This window comes from Liolophura sinensis, chromosome 3 (assembly GCF_032854445.1).
Source record: "Liolophura sinensis isolate JHLJ2023 chromosome 3, CUHK_Ljap_v2, whole genome shotgun sequence".
Lineage (NCBI taxonomy): Eukaryota > Metazoa > Mollusca > Polyplacophora > Chitonida > Chitonidae > Liolophura > Liolophura sinensis.
Window position 1 is genome coordinate 7,418,333 of NC_088297.1, and position 18,209 is coordinate 7,436,541.

The 18,209-nt window shown below is 41.4% G+C and overlaps 1 protein-coding gene across 1 annotated transcript; it reads left to right on the forward strand.

Moving 5' to 3' along the window:
- Nucleotides 1-240: 240 nt before the first annotated feature.
- LOC135463786 (toll-like receptor 4) lies at nt 241-3,533 on the forward strand. Its single transcript, XM_064741219.1, has one exon. The coding sequence runs from the start codon at nt 284-286 to the stop codon at nt 2,738-2,740; it is 2,457 nt and encodes an 818-aa protein (XP_064597289.1). The 5' UTR covers nt 241-283; the 3' UTR covers nt 2,741-3,533.
- Nucleotides 3,534-18,209: the final 14,676 nt, after the last annotated feature.

Below are 18,209 nucleotides of genomic sequence, written 5' to 3' on the forward strand. Positions count from 1 at the left end.
CTTTTCTGCAAATAATATAATAAGTGTACAAAGATACGTCCTGTAATTCAATGTAATTATTAGCCGAATTTTTCGGCAACGTTATAGCAAACAATTAACTGTCTAGGCCATATACTGCTAATGCGGGATGAATCAGTCGTCTTTTGAACATGTTTTCATGAAACGAAGCATTGATTGTACACAATACGCGAAATGTTTGTCTTGAATTGGACGTTTTTTTTTATTCCAGGCACAGCTTCCGTTGTTAACCTAAATGATGACATGGTCCATATGAAGTAGCATCATGGTGAATCTCACAGTTTTGACCGTAGTATTACTTCTGGGACTCTTCACGGTCGTGTCTTGGAGTGTGCACGTGCCCAGAAAATCCAATAGCCTGATTCACAAGGATAATGCTTGTAAGTTGAGGTCAAGGACATTTGTTGACTGCAGAGAGAAATCCCTGAAGACAGTGCCAAACGAAACCTTTCCGGAAACAACCGAAAAGTTAGATCTGAGCCTTAACGATTTACACAAGATCTACAGCTATACGTTTCGCACCCTGGTTTATTTAAAATGGCTGGACTTATCTTTCAACAAAATCAATATGCTACAGAGTCATGCGTTCGCCAATCTCCGCCGTCTCGAATACCTGAACATCAATTCCAACGAGATTGTTTTGTCTGATAACACGTACTCACCTCAGCTTTTTGTGCCTTTGACAAGTCTGAAAGTTCTGCACATGGAGGAGAATAAGTGCATAAAACAGACTGGTGAGTCTGTATTCCCTAGAGCTGTAGCCGCTTTGACCAACCTGAGAGAACTGTATACGGACTTAACCACCTATGTCTCTTTCACCAGCGAGTTCACGAATCTTACCAAGCTAACGACTATATCGTCATCAGGATGGGGATTACCCAATAGGAAGCACGCTAAACAGTGCTGTGTCAAACGAATGTACAATGCCACATTCTCCCCATTCAGAAATATAGGTATCAAACATTTTCGTCTAGCGTATTCCTGTTTGAAAGAAATACAGTTAGATGTGTTTGAACCCTTCCACGAACTGGAATCCTTAGAACTGGTTGGAAACCAACAGCTTGGTTTGTACTGGGCTCTGCAAAGCTTACATGGACTTCAGAACCAGACCATTCCAGTCCTCAGCTTAAAAGCCGCTAATAATTTCATACGCAGAAGAAAACGTGATTTTTCGCCTAACAATTTCTCCACGCGGTATTTGAACACAATTTGCGTCACAGCGCTGGATATGTCGGAAAACTATATCTTCATGCCCAGAAGTGTTCAGTTTAGTCGGCCGGATTGTCTCCGTCACTTTGACATGTCTGTACATATCACTGATCCGCAACTACTAATTCTTAAGCTCATGCACGATAAAACTTTTCCTAATCTTCAATTTCTGAACATCAGTACTAATACTGCGGTCGCGCACGATACTGTAAGTGCACAGAACTTTGATACAAACAGTTCTTTTTCCGTCTCGGTCCATTCTTCGAAAAGGTTGAATCTCCACACTGTCGACCTCTCTTTTTTGCCCATGTCCTGCCAATTTGAATCTCAAGATTTTCACGCCCTAAGTGTTCTAAATATTTCAGGTTGGAACTGTACCATCGCAACTCCTCCTCTGTTTTTAAACCTCGTCAACGTGACACACCTTTCTGCTCGTCGGGCTAAGTTTAATATCGGACTGATGCGACATTTTAAAAAGGGCTCTCTTTTCAGAAATATGGTTAGCTTGCAAGAGGTGGATCTGTCAGAAAACGAACTCACGTCCGTGCCACAGGATTTATTTCTGACCAACCATAGACTATCGTCTCTGATACTCTTCAATAACAAACTAACCGGTCTGCCTATGGAAGTATTAAAGACAACCAACTTAGTCCACTTAGATTTGTCTAGCAATGTCATCGAATATCTGACTCAGTCTGAAATTGAAGAACTAGAGAAGCAAAAGCAACAAAGGCCCGGGTTTAATTTGAAACTGATTTCCAACCCTTTCGTCTGTGACTGTGAGAACTTGGTGTTCCTACGATGGCTGAACAACACAAACCTTGTCGTGGATTTTGGTCCGGAATTCCTGTGTACAACGACGAATGGTCAGCAGGAACAAATAACAAAATTTATGAAGAAGTATAAAGACTTTTCTGTTTCTTGCGTCAGCCTCTCATGGCTGAAGGTTGGTGTAGGGGCCATATTCGCTGTGGTCGTGTTGATTTTTGTCATCCTAGCTTATTATAGAAATCGGTGGAACGTCCACTACTGGTTCTACACAAACTGCAGACCAAACCCGGATATGTTACCGACCAGACAATATGACTACGATGCGTTCGTGTGTTACAACCATAACGACTACGACTGGGTCTACGAAACCTTACAACCATATCTTGAGGAGGGGGCGCCTGAACTACGACTTTGTCTGCATCACAGAGACTTTGAAGTGGGTGAAGTGATTCAGCAGAACATCGTAGACGCCATTAACAGCAGTCGTAAAGTTATTCTTGTTATTAGCAACAATTTTATCAAAAGCACGTGGGGAGAGTATGAAATAGAAATGGCAGGCATGCGGTCGGTGCAAGAGGGTCGGGCTAACGTGATAATATGTGTTCTGTTGGAAGAAGTGCCTGTAAGGGACATGCCAAGAACGTTGATGAATCTCTGGCATCGGGTCACTTTCCTTGTGTGGCCTCAAAACGCTCACGAGCAGAATTTGTTTTGGGAAAGATTGACAAGCGCCTTGGAGTAGTTCACTAACGGACTGTTCGAACGTTTGCTTAGATTCATGCTTAGAGTTTACGTTACTTATTTGCAGGGATTACTTTTTGCATTAATGTATGAATGATGTGTAAAAGTTCAAAAGTTTGAAGATATTTTTACATCTTAAAATGTTTTGATGGTAACGTTTTAATGTTTTCTGGTTAACTAGTATTCACACAGTCCTAGTCATGCCTGGATTTTAGTCAAGTCGCACCAAATTTCTATAAAATCTTACTCAACTTCAGTCAGCTGATAACCGGTAACATATTTCTTCACGCGTCAGTGTGTTATTTAAATATTGCCTGATATTGTTCTTCAGACTGTTTGGCTTATACTTCAGATTCACGAAAGTTTTCCTCGTTTTTTCTGCAAGAAAAAGATTACACCTCACCTCTGTACCGAAATGGGACGATTTCCTGTCTATATTTAGTTGCAGTGATCCTTTATAATTGTTTCATTATTAAATATCTAAACATTTATTTTTCCTAAATCTCAATGCGTATTTTCAGAAAATGCACATTATCCTTTGAAGGCAATTAATAGTTTTTGTTCGTGTGCTAGCTTATTTTCGGTGTTTTGTGAAGCAAATTGTTTTAGTTCTTTATTTCAGACACGTCGACATGTAGTGACGTTTCCTTAGTCTGGAGAACACCTGTTATTGTGTGTGAATCTTTGTGCTTGTTAACTTAATAAATATTAATTCACGTCCAAAATTTAAAAGCACATGTACACATTGAACGAAATGGAAAAAGATTGAATAAATAAATTAGTATTGGCCTGTTTCTGTGCGATTTGAATTTTCCCGGTTTTTCTTTTTTTTCTATTCATTTTTTTGTTGTTGTTCATTTTTTTTTGCACCGACTCTTTTCAGTTTAATAGGTCAAGGCGTGTCTATCGTAATAGCGGATGGGCCCAAGACGAGTGAGATCGCAGACTCGAATCAAACTCTTGCTGTGTGAGCTAAATCTTTTGGTAAAGAGGACTGTTCTGTGCCTAAAGCAGGTAGCTGGTTTGCTCCGAGCACTCCAGTTTTTATCCCCTTCGCCCATACACCTTGGAGCCGTTGTGTAAGTGGAATGTTCTCAAGCACGAATCTCAAACATGAATCCAATAAATACATTATATTTTTGTACCCACGGCCGAAGAATAGTTTATTGTCAATGAGCAGACACAGATTGTTACTTAAGTCATGTGGCTAACGTGTTTTCAAGGTCATTGACGGAGGAAGAGTCAAAAGGACGATTCGAAAGGTCAGTAACTGTGCACCCTACACGAACACCAGAGCAAACCGAGCAAAACCCGTCACATTAAATGAGAGTAAATGTGACTGCTCTCAAATGGACTTGAGTAAATAACTGCTCACAATATATATATATATATATATATATATATATATATATATATATATATATATATATATATATATATATATATATATATATATATATATCCTATTTACAACTTATTTGAACACCGAAGCCTCGAAAATGATCGACCGAAATACAGCGCAGGCTATAAGGTACACAGAGGGAAAACATGTAGATCTGACGCTGAAAAATAAAAAATAAAAATTTGTAATACAATGTCTAAAGAAAAGATAACCCTGCATAAGTACGGTGATCTTCACAATTACTAAATATAACACATATATACAATAATGACAAAATGATGTTATAAGGGATACATGCACATACATAAAAAATATACATGTACAAATTTCAATCGGGCTCTGAACAGCACGTAAGCCACAATATTATCCTTAACAGCGCTGTGTACAGTCTTTCAATGTTATTAATAATCTTTTATCATTCTGTAATCCACATATAGGCGCTTAGAACCATTGGGCTTAGAGATTTAGCCCGATGGCTTTAGGGATAACTACAATAGGTGAAAACCAGTCACACTGCTTAGGCTTAAACAGTCTCGTTGTCTAACATGTACCGTATTTCCTGGTTAACGAACTTTAACCAGTGTTAACTCTGTAGGGGTGCCGTTCTGTACATTCCCTCCTACATCTACATCATGTACTGCAGCATCAGTGCAGCCTGGTACATTCGAACATATCTTAGGATAAGTCTCGATCAACTTACAAATACAATGTCTCTGATTTTTAGAAAGTTGTCTAAACGCTTCATCTAAATTGTTCAATACAAATGAGTTATCCAACTTAGGATCTAACGAATCAGTTTGAATGCTCCACAACTCTTTGGACTAAGTCCATATATCTCTCTTCTACATAAATCACTACACAGCTACTGACTGACTTGCGTCACGGGAATTGTACTTCTCGGGAACATTAATGTGACATACTCTTTCAGGTTTTCTATGATCAGGTGTGCTTATAATGTAATTAACATCGTTAACTTATTTTACCACCTAATATGGTCCATGAAACATGGCTTTTAGCAGTTCCTGAGGTAAGGAAAACAAAACCAGAATCTGATCTCCAGGAGAAAAACTTCTTGGCTTAGCCTTCTTGTCAGAGAATAGTTTCATTTTCTCCTGAGAGGTCTTCAAATTAGCACAAACTATCTCACAGGCTTTATGTAATCTGTTCCGAAAGTGGGAAACATTTAGTCCTGCATTTTGAAATTTCATGATGGCGGAAAATTACAAACTGAACGTCGGTCTGGTGGTAAGAAATGAAAAGTTTTCAGGTTCAAACTCAAAGGGTGAATTCCATTGGGGATTTACAGTTACGCACCCAGTTCTCTTCTCGTACTTACTCAGTGTCCATGATGGAAAAGCTGATCAACAAATCGGTCGTGTCAGGTATTGAAACACAACTGGAAAAATCCCCCCATGCCACCATTCTTCCCTAGTCATGAAGGTAAGGTTGTCTGCTGATTTGAGATGTGTAATTCGAAAACTTAACAAAAAAGACAAACTTTAGGAGGAATATCAGTCGGAAGTGAAAAGTCTTACGGGTGTAATTCTGACCCATTCTGACTATGTAAATATGATACTGACATGGCAGAACTGAAAAGAGAATATGTACTTTTGATGGACAAGGCGGAACAGTATAGCCCCATAGGTGGCCTAAGAATGAATTGTCTCAATATACATAAAGGTTAGTCTACAGACTATGGTATTTTGAATCTAGCGCTTGTCATAAATGTTGCTGTGTCGATAATCTACATTTCTCGCTCTCATTTTACCGCAAAAGACAGTTGTCAAATAATAGTGAAATTTACCTCCCATAGAAAACGATGTGAATAAGCCATACAGCGGTTTCGAGTGCGCATGTCAACATCTAAGATCTTGGGTAGATAAATAACTACACGTGCCCAGTGCCTTGAGATAAACCGGCCGCAGAGAGCTTGATGTAATGTTTCAAGCCTGTTTTCTCTGCTAACCACCCGTCTTCCATCGAATTTGTGCCTTTAGACGTCGGTTCCTGTCGCGATAACAGTCCTTTTCTCCTAATAACCAGTAAAAACCAAAACTACCAATTCTTCTTTTCTTCTGGATGAATGGGACAAACCCGTATTTTTCAGGAAATCCCCTAACTTGGCGACTGTTTAGTGCCTGAAATATTCGATACCATGACACTCTTCCATCTTTCAACATGGTGAGCATCTTTCAACATGGTGAGCATCCACGCATGTGCTTTATTATCTACCTCCAATCCCACAGTGCAATCCGCACGGCAAAACCGCTATATGGTTAATTCTTGATAGTGAGACGGAACAGGCAGTCATCTGGGAGTACAAATGGTGTGTATGTAAATAAGGACATAGGACGCTCTTGGTACTTGTTGTTCAAGACATTTCTACAACTAAAAATACCCGGAAAAGTCCATACAGTCAAGCGATTGTAACGTTTTCTTTTCTAAATTTGAGAACGAACTAAAGCCTTGTGTGTTGCACGGTAAGAGACAGGATAGATTTATTGGAGTAGGATCACCACCAAATGGTACAACCCATGCATTCTGTCATTACATAGTATCGTGAGTTCCTGAACTCTTGTGTTTACTTTATGCCAGCGTATGGTGGTCGTCTTTGGTATGTAGCTCAGTTAATGAGAAATCCCGCTTCTCAGCGTGAATTTAATTCAAAGTGATAGGACTAGCACGTGAACACGTGTAACGGGTAAATATCACTTTAAAGCCTGATTACCCCTTACATAGCTGGCACGCCTCAATTTGCATTCAAGCTCCTAAAACCAGTTCATCAAAATAGTGCCTTTATGTGATAAATCCATCCCCACCCTCTCACCAATGACCCAGGAGTCTTTGACCAATGCCATTGCTGTGAGTTCAAGCCCAGCTTATGTTGGCTTCCTCTCCTGCCGTACGTGGGAAGGCCTTCCAACCAGCTGTGGCTGGTCGTACGTTTCTCCGGGCTCTGTCCGGTTTCCTTCAACCATAATGCTGGCTGCCGTTGTTTAAGTGAAATATTCTGGAGTATGGCGTAAAACACCAGTCAGGTAAATAAATGAATATACTAACCTTCTTTGGTAGCCTGGTAAGCAGCTCAGTTAAGGTTGTGATCGAAGTGATAACGACGACAATAAATCTGGAACATGTAGCGCCTGCTCCGCTGCTGTTGCCGATACATGTTAAACTCAAAACTGGTCCACCTGTCTGTAGAACACCACGGACGTTAACTCGATATGACCCAGCTACAGTCCACAATGTGAAAACAACTGTAAATATGTTGGTAATTTAGCCAGATTAAGTCCGACTCAACTACTTACAGAAGGTTTGTTTTTGGTAAATTTGCACATCTGACAATATTTATTTTGATTTATTTGGTTGGTATTTTACGCCGTACTCAAGAATATTTTACTTATACGACGACGGTCAGTATTATGGTAGGACAAGATCTTCGCAGGTGCGTTCGGAGAGGAAGCCCGATAGAGCTGGACTTCAGCTCACAGCGACTGCATTGATGAGAGGCTCCTGGTTTATTGCGCATTTGAAAAATAAATACATTCAATAAAGCAGTTAAATACTGTGTACCAGTGCAAAAAAAGTTGAAAGTCCTGAGGGCCTGCGTGACCTACGGTGTTAGCACGTCAGCGCGGCGCAATGACCCAGGAGCCTCTCAGCAATGCGGTACCTGTGAGTACAAATCCATCTCATGGTGGCATCCTCTCCTGCGATATGTTACCTGGGAATGTCTCCCAGCAACATGCGGGTGGTCGTGGGATTCTCCCGGGCTCTTTCCGGTTTTCTCCCACCATAATGCTGGCCGCTATCGTTTGAATGAATGAATGATTATGGTTTAACGCCACATCAGCAATTTTGCAGCCATATCGTGGCGATCTGTCGTTTGAATAAATATTCGTATAGCAGCATAGGTGAAATATATAAACGGCAACCAAATAAATAAATAAATGTCCTGTTACGGTCAACAGTGATATCTCATTTGTCTTGAATGCATTATGACAAAATAATTGGAAATAAATAAAATGATTTTCTGATACATTTGTCCGCGCATTGAAGAGAAGTTATCTGTAGACCAAAAAGAGCGCTTTGGGCATCTAATGAGTCCACAATCCACAATTCTTCCATGCACATGGTGCAGGGCATATACGTTACCATGGTAACCACATATTGGTTCAATCTCATTGGTATACCATGGCACAGCCACCTGCAAAGAAGTCACTTCCTAACAACAGGTTACCAACACAAAATAGGTTTATCGATACTGATTCAGATATATTATGTATAACGTGAGGATATATACAAACATTAAATAAAACACATAAACGATGCAACAGTTGACGAGTTGCGCCCCTTACGCCTTAATTGTTGTTTGTGTGATAAAGCATATATTATGTTTGGAATGCTTTTCGCGCTACGTCAAGTTACATCAGGCCGTGTTCCAGTTTTTGAAATCCTGTAAAATGTGCCGCCTTGAACGTTTGGAGAGCTGCTGTAAGGATCTTGTTCAGACAAATAGCCATTTCTTTTTAAATTTTATCTTTCTATCCACAGTCAACATAGTCTTTAAAGCAAAATTTTGGAGAATAACATAAAGAGCAAATGAATGCATAAATAAATAAACTTAGCAACTGTTATTAAATATAATTAAGGAATAAGCTGACCGATCACAATCTTATGTGGAAATTATTGATCACATTATGAGTAATTCTTGAGGGTAAAATCAGTGTAAATTTGATTGGGTAAATTGACTGACAGATGTAGCCCATTTCTCATTACTAATTAACGATTGCTTGACCGTTAAATTACTCTCTTACATTAGTTATATAACACTTGTAAAGTGTTTAAATGTTTAATATATGTTTCTAGCCCATGTGAGTACGTTTACATTAACAAGTAATTTATTTTCTTTATTTATTTGAATGGTGTTTTAGGCTCTACTCAAGAATATTTCGCTTATACGACAGCCGCCAGCATTATGTTGGGGGAAAAGAGGGCAGAACCCGCAGGGAATCCGCGGCCATCCGCAGGTTACTGCCAGACATTCCCACGCACGGCCGGAGTGGCAACCAGTGTGAGCTGGGTTTGGGCTCACAGCACCGGCATTGATGAGGGGCCCATGCGTCATTGCGCCTCGCTGGGGTGCTGACACCCTCGGCCACGGGGGCGCCCATAACAAGTAATTACCGGCACTCATAATACAGTAATAATACACTTACATAATCTTGGAAAGGTGTAGGGGTGTACGAATTCCAACTGATCCCGTTCAGTGAAACCGTAGTATTTCCCCAAGTACATGAGCCTGGCAGAATATCCGGAGAGCGAGCCTTCGACTGCTGGCCACCTGGCCACAATGCTGAATGGCAAATGAACTCGGAATAAGTCATTATTGCCATCGACGAGTGAGCGTTCAAAGTGATAAAATAAGTGGTGCAAAAAGGAACATCATTAATAGCGACGCAGTTACTTCATGTTTAAATGGAGTCTGTGAGGTTTGATTTATAGCTCTTCCGGGCACCAGTGTGTATACAAAAGAAGATAAAATTAAAGCATGCTGCAACAGTTATTTGCACTATGCCTGGCTCCATGAATATCCAAACAAGCTGGGGTAAATGATTTGAACATATCAGATGACTTTTTCTCTGTCCACATCTATATGGAGCTTGTAATAAGCTTGTATTAGCTTGTAATAAAATTGAACAACTTTGTAGAAATGTGTGCTTTTTCCACCACATTTTATTTCTTTTTTGTGTGTTATTAATATATTTATTTATTTGACGGGTGTTTTTAATTATTTATTTATTTAGTTTATTGGTGTTTTATGGCGTATTCAAGAGTATTTCACTAATACCATGTCGGCAGTGTGTGTCATTGGTAACATCCGTGTAATTTTAGATTTGACGACGCTATTCGCTTTCACGTCTGCTACAACACTGAAAGCATCTTGGCTTAAAACTAATTTTGACACGCCCAATATAATCCGGAGAAGAATTACAACATGTACTTGCATGGAACCAGAAATTTTGCAAACACCACCAACACAATCGATCAACAAAAGTACATTTGGCATGAAGAATGATTTTAATGTACAAATGTACATTTCATTTTCACCAATATTTTTTTTCATTTTTCCTTCAAACAGATGACAAAAATACCTATATGATGATGTGACTTAAATCAGTATTTCAATTCTGGTTGCGTCAAGTCAAAAAACATTTTCTCCAATTGATCCTGCTTAAATAAATCAATGTTTTTGTGTGGAAACCTTTAATGGAAAATGAACGATGATACAAAATATTTTTTCTTTGGTTGGTAAGAAAGTCAAATTAGATCAAGCTTCTCTTTCATGCAGATTATCAAGAGTATTTTAAGCTTTAGATCACCTCAGGGGAAAATAAGATCTATTCCTAATACGCCTCTGCCATCAAAGAATGTTAAATCGCCCTGGCAAAAGATATAAAAAAAAATTTTCTACTTTGTGGCAATTACAAAACGGCTTCGCCAGATCAAACGGCTAAGCAGTCCCACATTCACATGTATTGAACCAGTGGTCATTGGGTCTACATATTCCGTTATGAAAGGTTGTTATCTCTGAAGTTAAAATGTTAGGACATCTGCCTGCTAACTTCCTCAGAGACTGACGTCGAAAATATTTAAATAATCTTTCAAAAGCACTATGCGAGAGTCTTCTAGCACTAAATCTAAATCTATAAGGTGAGGGTTTAGGATATCAAAGTCCACAGCGTAGAGTGACGACAGTGAGATACTTACCATTCAAACGCATCCTCCTATCAATTTAGCTCAATAAGGATTTTGTTTCAACTGTTCATATAAATGCTCAATTACTAACAACTGAGACCACATCTAGCACCAGAGTTTAAGCAGAAATAGGTAGAAATGCAGTACTGCTCACGGCATCCAGCTCCAACGGCTTCTGTATTTAGCCTTACAGCAAGGAATTTGCCAAACACAAGGCTTGGTCCGATGGTTGTCAGGTCTTTTTCTCCTGAGCGGGGCTTTCTCCACACATAAACCTGATTATGACTGACAATGTTCTGGACGTAAACAAATCAAAAAATAAAAAACATCGATTGATAGGGTGCATTGGGGTGGCTGGCCTAGATACAGAGTAATCATGAAATTGGAAGATTCTGAAAGAACTGAAAAGCACTGTAACTTTGCCTCTGTTATCAAGCGTTTATGTACACACAACTAATCACTGCGGGATTAATACTGCTGTCATATTCAAAGAAAATATTTATATATTTATTTGATTGAAGTTTTACGTCGTACTCATGAATAGTTGACTTATACAACGGCGGCCAGCATTATGGTGGGAGGAAACCGGGCAGAGCCCACGACCGTCCCTAGGTTGCTGAGAGACCTTCCCAAGTGCGCCCGGGGAGGTAATCAGCGTAAGCTGGACTTGAACTCACATCGACCACACTGGTGAGAAGTTCCTGTTTCTTCGGTCACGCTCACGGAGGCCCACTTTCAAAAAATGTCTACGCTTGGACGCTTATTCTACGAAAAAACCCATTGCCATGGAATTCATGGTAGAATTTAACGGAATTTCACTTTTGGCATCTAAGGAACATTACTTGTACAACCACTGTGAAGAATCATTTTACGACGAAAATAATAAAGGAAGCAAATCATTTAGCACATCTTTTTTCAGGCCTTTTCTGCTTTTACAAAACTTGGGAAAAAATTATCCCATTCATACTGTAGTGGCACGGGCTTAAATATGGAACATTCTTACTAAAATTAGTGCTGATTGGTCACAACCCTTTCTGATCTGCATTTGTCTGAAGCTGTAAATATTATCAGTGACCAAAAGCTACTGCTAAAATACTGACAACTAGAATTGAAGACTGTCTCCCTCGGGATGCCATTTTTGTTATTTCCTGTTTTAAGCATGTATTTCGATACCTCAACCTTTGTGACGATTGTGTCTGACCATTTGTCTTCATTAAGTCTTACATGAGGAAAAGATGGATGGATGACTTTCATTTTCGTGGTGTAGGCGCAAATTTATCAAATGGGATGAATTTGTGAGAATTTATTGAGTGTTTTTGTCACAACGTCGTGAGCCATTATCGGTCAATAATCGTCAGACGATTACGCTAGAAACAGAAATTTCTGTTTCAGAAAAGTACGGCTGTCAAGTAGCCAAATCTACCTTGCATCGTTTCCCCGCGAAAATTAAACACCGAATTCATGGAAGTCAGTAATTAATTCCACTAATCTTTTAACGTATAGTCCGATATGTTGACAGTAGGTGTACCAGAAGGCTTTGACTTGCCGGTTGGCTAAAAGAGCGCAGGAATTTCTAACCTATCAAAGCTTTTTAAAGTTCGAAGAAAATACTACAAAACAATCTAATAAGAATCGAAGCAAATAGAAATGAACATACTGTATTTTATCACCTTTGTCTCATTCGTCCGCGCTGGAATTTGTGTTCAGCAATACGAAGACCGCACACGGAGCTGACGTCGTTTAATGTGAACTTGTTATCAGTCGAGCAAACCTTGTGTCAGTCAAGCAAATATCGTGTCATCAAAGTCAGAATGAATTGTTTACAACTACATACTTGTGGATGTCCACAATGCTCTGCTGCATGTATCAGCAACGTCACACTTCCTACTTACAATCTTGCAAGAACGAGGATAAGCTGTATTTACTTCAAGATGTTCTGTTGTAAGACATAAATGACTATGCGACAAAGAAAAACTGGGGTAAAATGGAAGTTTCCTCCATAACTCAACAGCAAGCTCAAGTGTTTGCTATGTGGAAAGCAATGGGTTATGTACACGTTCCAGAGGCTACCTGCCAGCTGTTAGACGGCCACAGATCTTTCTATAGGATAGCTATAAGGAGTACATGGACAGCAATGTAATATCCTGTGGTAACATAAGAAATGTCGAATCTAATACCATGCGTGCTCACAGGACCATTGGACACAGGCAGCCATTTAAATTCTGTCCTTAATTTTGCGTTTATCACAGATTATGTGATATACTAATATTTACCTGTTCTTGGCCCGGCAATGTTCCTGACGCCAACATACCAATGTGGCCAAACGATGTTTCTGACATTAATACAACAGTTTAGTCCCCCGTGTTCCTGACGTCTACATGGCAGTGTGCCCTGGCAAAGATCCTGATGTCAAAATTGCTGTGTGGCCTGGTGATGTTCCTGACGTTAGCCTCTCAGTGTAACCAGGACATGTTCCTGATGTCAGCATAGCAGTGTGGCCTAGCGATGTATCTGACATTTTCCCGACGTCAACGTAATATTATGAACTGGCAATGTTCTTCAGGTCAAGATGACTGTATGGCGATGTGATCTTCCTAACGTCACCATAGCAGAGTTACATGGAGATGTTCCTGACGTCAACGTCTTGGTTTGGTCCTGTGAAGATGTTGACGTTAGCAGGGCAGTGTGGCCTGGTCATTTCCATGAGGCCAACATAACAGTGTGGCCTGGCGATGTGCCTGACATCGACATGGCAGTGTGTGCTGGACATGTATCTAACTCCAATATGCCTTTGTAGTTTGGCGATGTTCCTGACGTCAACATGGCAGTGTTGCCTGGTGATGTACCTAACTTCAACATAGCAGAGTGGCCTGGCGATGTTCTTGACGTCAATATAACAGTGTGGTCCCCAGATATTTCTGCTTTCAACATGGCAATGTGCACTGGCGATGATGCTGATGTCAACGTGGCTTTGTGGCATGGCGATGTTATTAACGTTAACATGGCAGTGTGACATGGCGATGTTCCTGGCTTCAGCATAGCAGTTAGGAATAGCGATGTGCCTGACGTTAACATGTCACTTCGACTGGCGATAATCCTAACGTCAACATGGCAGTGTGGCCAGGCGATGTTCCTGTCATTAACATGGCAGAGTGACCTGGCGATGTTTCTAACTTCAGTATGCTTGTGTTGTCTGGCGATGTTCCTGACGTCAACATAGCAGTAGGGCCTAACGATGTTCCTAGCGTCAATATAACAGTGTTGTCCCCCGATGTTTATAACTTTAACATGGCCGTGTGCCCTGGCGATTATGCTGATGTCAACGTGGCTTTGTGGCATGGCGATGTTCTTGACTTCGGTATAGCAGTTTGGCCTAGCGATGTGCTTGACGTTAACGTGGCACTGGGACTGACGATAATCCTAACGTCAACATGGCAGTGTGGCCTAGTCATGTCCCTGACGTCAACATAACAATGTGGCCAGGCAATGTTCGTGACATCAACATGGCAGTGTGTCTTGGCGATGTTTCTAACTTCAATATGCTTGTGTTATTTGGCAATGTTCCTTACGTCAACATGGCAGGGTGGCCAGGCGATGTTCCTGACGTCAACAAAGCTTTCTAACCTGGCGATGTTCTTGGCGTAAACAGAAAAATATGGCCTGGCGATGTTCTTGACATCAACATAGAAGTGTGCCCTGGAGATGTTCCTGACGTACCATAGCACTGTTGTAGGTCAGAGCTTCTGACGTCAAAATGGCAGTATGGCCTGGCGACGATCCTAACTATTAGGTGTGGCCTAGAGATGTTCCTGACGTCAACAAAACCGTGTAACCTGGCGATATTCCTGACCTCAACGGAACATTATGGCCTGGCGATGTTCTTGACGTCAACATGGCAATGTATGGTGGCAATCTTGTTATTGTCAACATAGCAGTGTGGCCTGTACATTTTCCACACGTTAGCAAAGTAGTTTGCCCTGGCGAATGTCCTAACGTCACCATGGGAGTCTGGCCTTGTTGTGATCCTAACGTCAACAAGAGAGTGTCGCCAGGTGATCTTTCCGACGTCAACGTCGCTGTGTGGCCTGACAATTTTCCTGACGTTAAGATGTCAGTGTGACCTAGCGATGTTTCTGATGTCAACATGGCCAGGCGATGTTCCTGACGCCAGTATAACAGTGGGGTCTGGCGATGTTTGGTTTGGCGAGGTTCTTGGAGATGTTCCTGACAGTGTAGTCCGATAATGCTCCTGACGTTAACATGGCAGTGGGTGAGTGAGTGCTTAGGGTTTAACGTCGTACTCAACAATTTTTCAGTCATATGACGACAAAGGAATCATTAGGGTGCATGTACGTGTAATGTGCCTCCTTGTTGCAGGACGGATTTCCACCACTCTTTTATTTAGTGCTGCTTCACTGAGACGACTTACCAAAGGCAAGTAAGCTGCCCCGCCCGAGCTATTATACTGATACGGGTCAACCAGTCGTTGCACTATCCACTTCATGCTGAACACCAAGCGAGGAAGTTACAACTTCCTCTTTTAAAGTCATAGGTGACTCGATCAAGGATTGATCCTGGATCTACTGGTCTCGAAGCGGACGCTCTACCAACTGTGCTATCCGGGCCGGTAAACATGGCAGCGTGACCAGGCGACGTTGCTAATGTCCACATGGCAGTGTGCCCTGGCGATGTTCTTGATGGCAACAATGTAGTGTGGCCTGGCGATCTTCTTAACTTCAACATATCAGTGTGGCCTGGATATATTCCTGACGTCAACAAAGCAGTTTGGCCTGACAATGTTCCTGACGACAACATTGCAGTATAACCTGCCGATGCTTTAGACGTCAAGGTGGCAGTTTGGCTTGACGATGCTTCAGATGTCAGCATAGCACTGTAGCCTGGCGATGATCCTGACGTCAACGTGGCACTTGGCCTGGCGGTGGTCCTGACGTCAACATGGCAGTGTGGCCTGGCGATGTTCATGACATCAACATGACAGTTTATGCTTGCGATGGTGTTGACTTCAAAATAGCAGTGTGGCTCCCCGAATTTCCTGACTTCAACATTTCTGTGTGCCCTGGCGATGAACCTGATGTCAGCATGGCAGTGTGACCTGGCGATGTTCCATCAATATAACAGTTTGGTCCCCTGATGTTCCTAACTTCAACATGGCAGTGTGCCCTGGTGATAATCATGTTGTCAATGTGGTTGTGTGGCCTGGCGATCTTCCTGACGTTAGGATGTCAGTGTGATCTGGGGATGTTTCTGTCGTCAGCAAAGCAGTGCGGCCTAGCGATGTTCCTGATGTCAGCGTGGCAGTGTGACCTTGCGATGTTCCTGATGTCAGCGTGGCAGTGTGACCTGGCGATGTTCCTGACGTAAACATAGCAGTGTGGCCAGGCGATGTTCCTGATGTCAATATAACAGTTTGGTCCCCTCATTTTCCCGACTTTAACATGGCGATGTGTCCTGCTGATGAACCTGATGTCAGCATGGCAGTGTAACCTGGCGTTTTTGCTGTCGTCAGCAAAGCAGTGTGGCCTAGCGATGTTCCTGATGTCAACATGGCAGTGTGTTCTGCCGATGATCCTGATGTCAGCGTGGCTGTGTGGCCAGGCGATGTTTCTGACTTTAGGATGTCAGTGTGACCTAGTGATGTTCCTGAAGTCAACGTGGCAGTGTCGTCAATATAGCAGTGTGGTCCTCCGCTGTTTCAGACGCCAACATATTATATCCATGTAATAGACGATGGTCCGCTGAGCAAACGTTTAGAAAACGTGGTCAGTTTGGCTAAAAATTCCGGTGATGAACGGCCAGAATTAGACGTAAACAAGGACTATATATCCAATTAGACTGAAGAAACTGAAATCGAGATAGAACTCGAGCTTCAGGACACTGACTGGTTCTCACATCAATCATCGCGTGATATTGACACGCGTTTCACAAAAAGGATGGCAGCCGATCGTGTCGAACAAAAATTTAAGCGCACAAAAGGCCTCAGAACGTGAAACGTAATACACTGGTGTCGAATGATCTGACAGCAAATGGAAGTTCTCATGAAATCCACCTGTAAAAGATGGAACAGTTCTTAGCGAATGGACGAAGGTACAATGAATATATGGTGACAAATCTCGCTGTCCATTCTTCAGGCTGGTTACCAGCTTAATATCAGAAGAAACGACACTTTACACCCTGTTATCAATAAATGTGCCGCAAGAGTGCCATCTCTTGGATGTGGGTATTTTAGGCCTAATAAGTTCCTGGGATTTTAACTTGGCACAGGCTTCGTCCTCAGTCAGGTCAGACAAATCAGAATCTCATCTCGTACAACATCTTGACAAAACTGTGTGGTGATACGCAAACCAGAATGTCTCATCTGATTTAGAGACAGAATGTTTATGGTCTTGTTTCATAAGACATTCAACTACCTTGGACGAACGTATGGACGTTCCTTATTAAATGTGTACAGGTTACCGTGCCCCAAATGAGAAACACGACACCCTTAACACTCTTGCTTTAACTGAATTCTAAGTGTATATCTTATTTATGAAGGCTCGGTGAACGAGGGGTGATCTGGTCATACGTGGGAAGGTCTGTCAGCTTGTGGATAATCATGGGTTTCACCTGGGCTCTGCACGATTTTGTTCCACCATAATGCTGGGCGTCGTCGTATAAGTAATTGAGATAGCACGGAGTACGACCTCAAACACAAATCAAATCAATAAATAAATACATAAATATATATTCCTTAACCACAATGAACCTTCTGAGGAAAACGTCGCTATCCAAATTCTGCGTTAGACACGTTTTTCAGCACATAAGTCTTTCTCTGTCAAAATATTTCTCCTATATCTGAACTATCAATTATCTACACACATAGACATACAGTATTGTTTATCCTTCATCAGATATGCTGCATGAGTATTAAACATATGGAAATCTGGAGTTAACGACACCATTTTATTTGTAATCGCTAAGTGTCATTTCATTAAATTTCAGAAATACACAATGTAGTACTGAGATGTTTCTCACTCTACTATTACATGAGCTTGGTCTTTCCGTAACTGTACACCTTGTGGAGCAGAACAGGTAATAGCCAACACCGTACTCGACCTGCCCCACATCTATAGATTAAGTCTACCCGCTTACATGCCTACGAAGCGATGCATTCATTTCTGCTGAGAGTTGAAGAGACGACATTCCAGTCACCCACACTACGCAAACACAGCCTGGCATGGCTGGAAAACATTGAGTGAGTATGGCACTTTGCCCTGCTTGCGGATTCATTTAGACCACCTAGATATTAACG

Bases quoted from the DNA above. Each gene is read 5' to 3' on its own strand.
- LOC135463786 (XM_064741219.1), top strand. From the start codon at position 284: ATGGTGAATCTCACAGTTTTGACCGTAGTATTACTTCTGGGACTCTTC.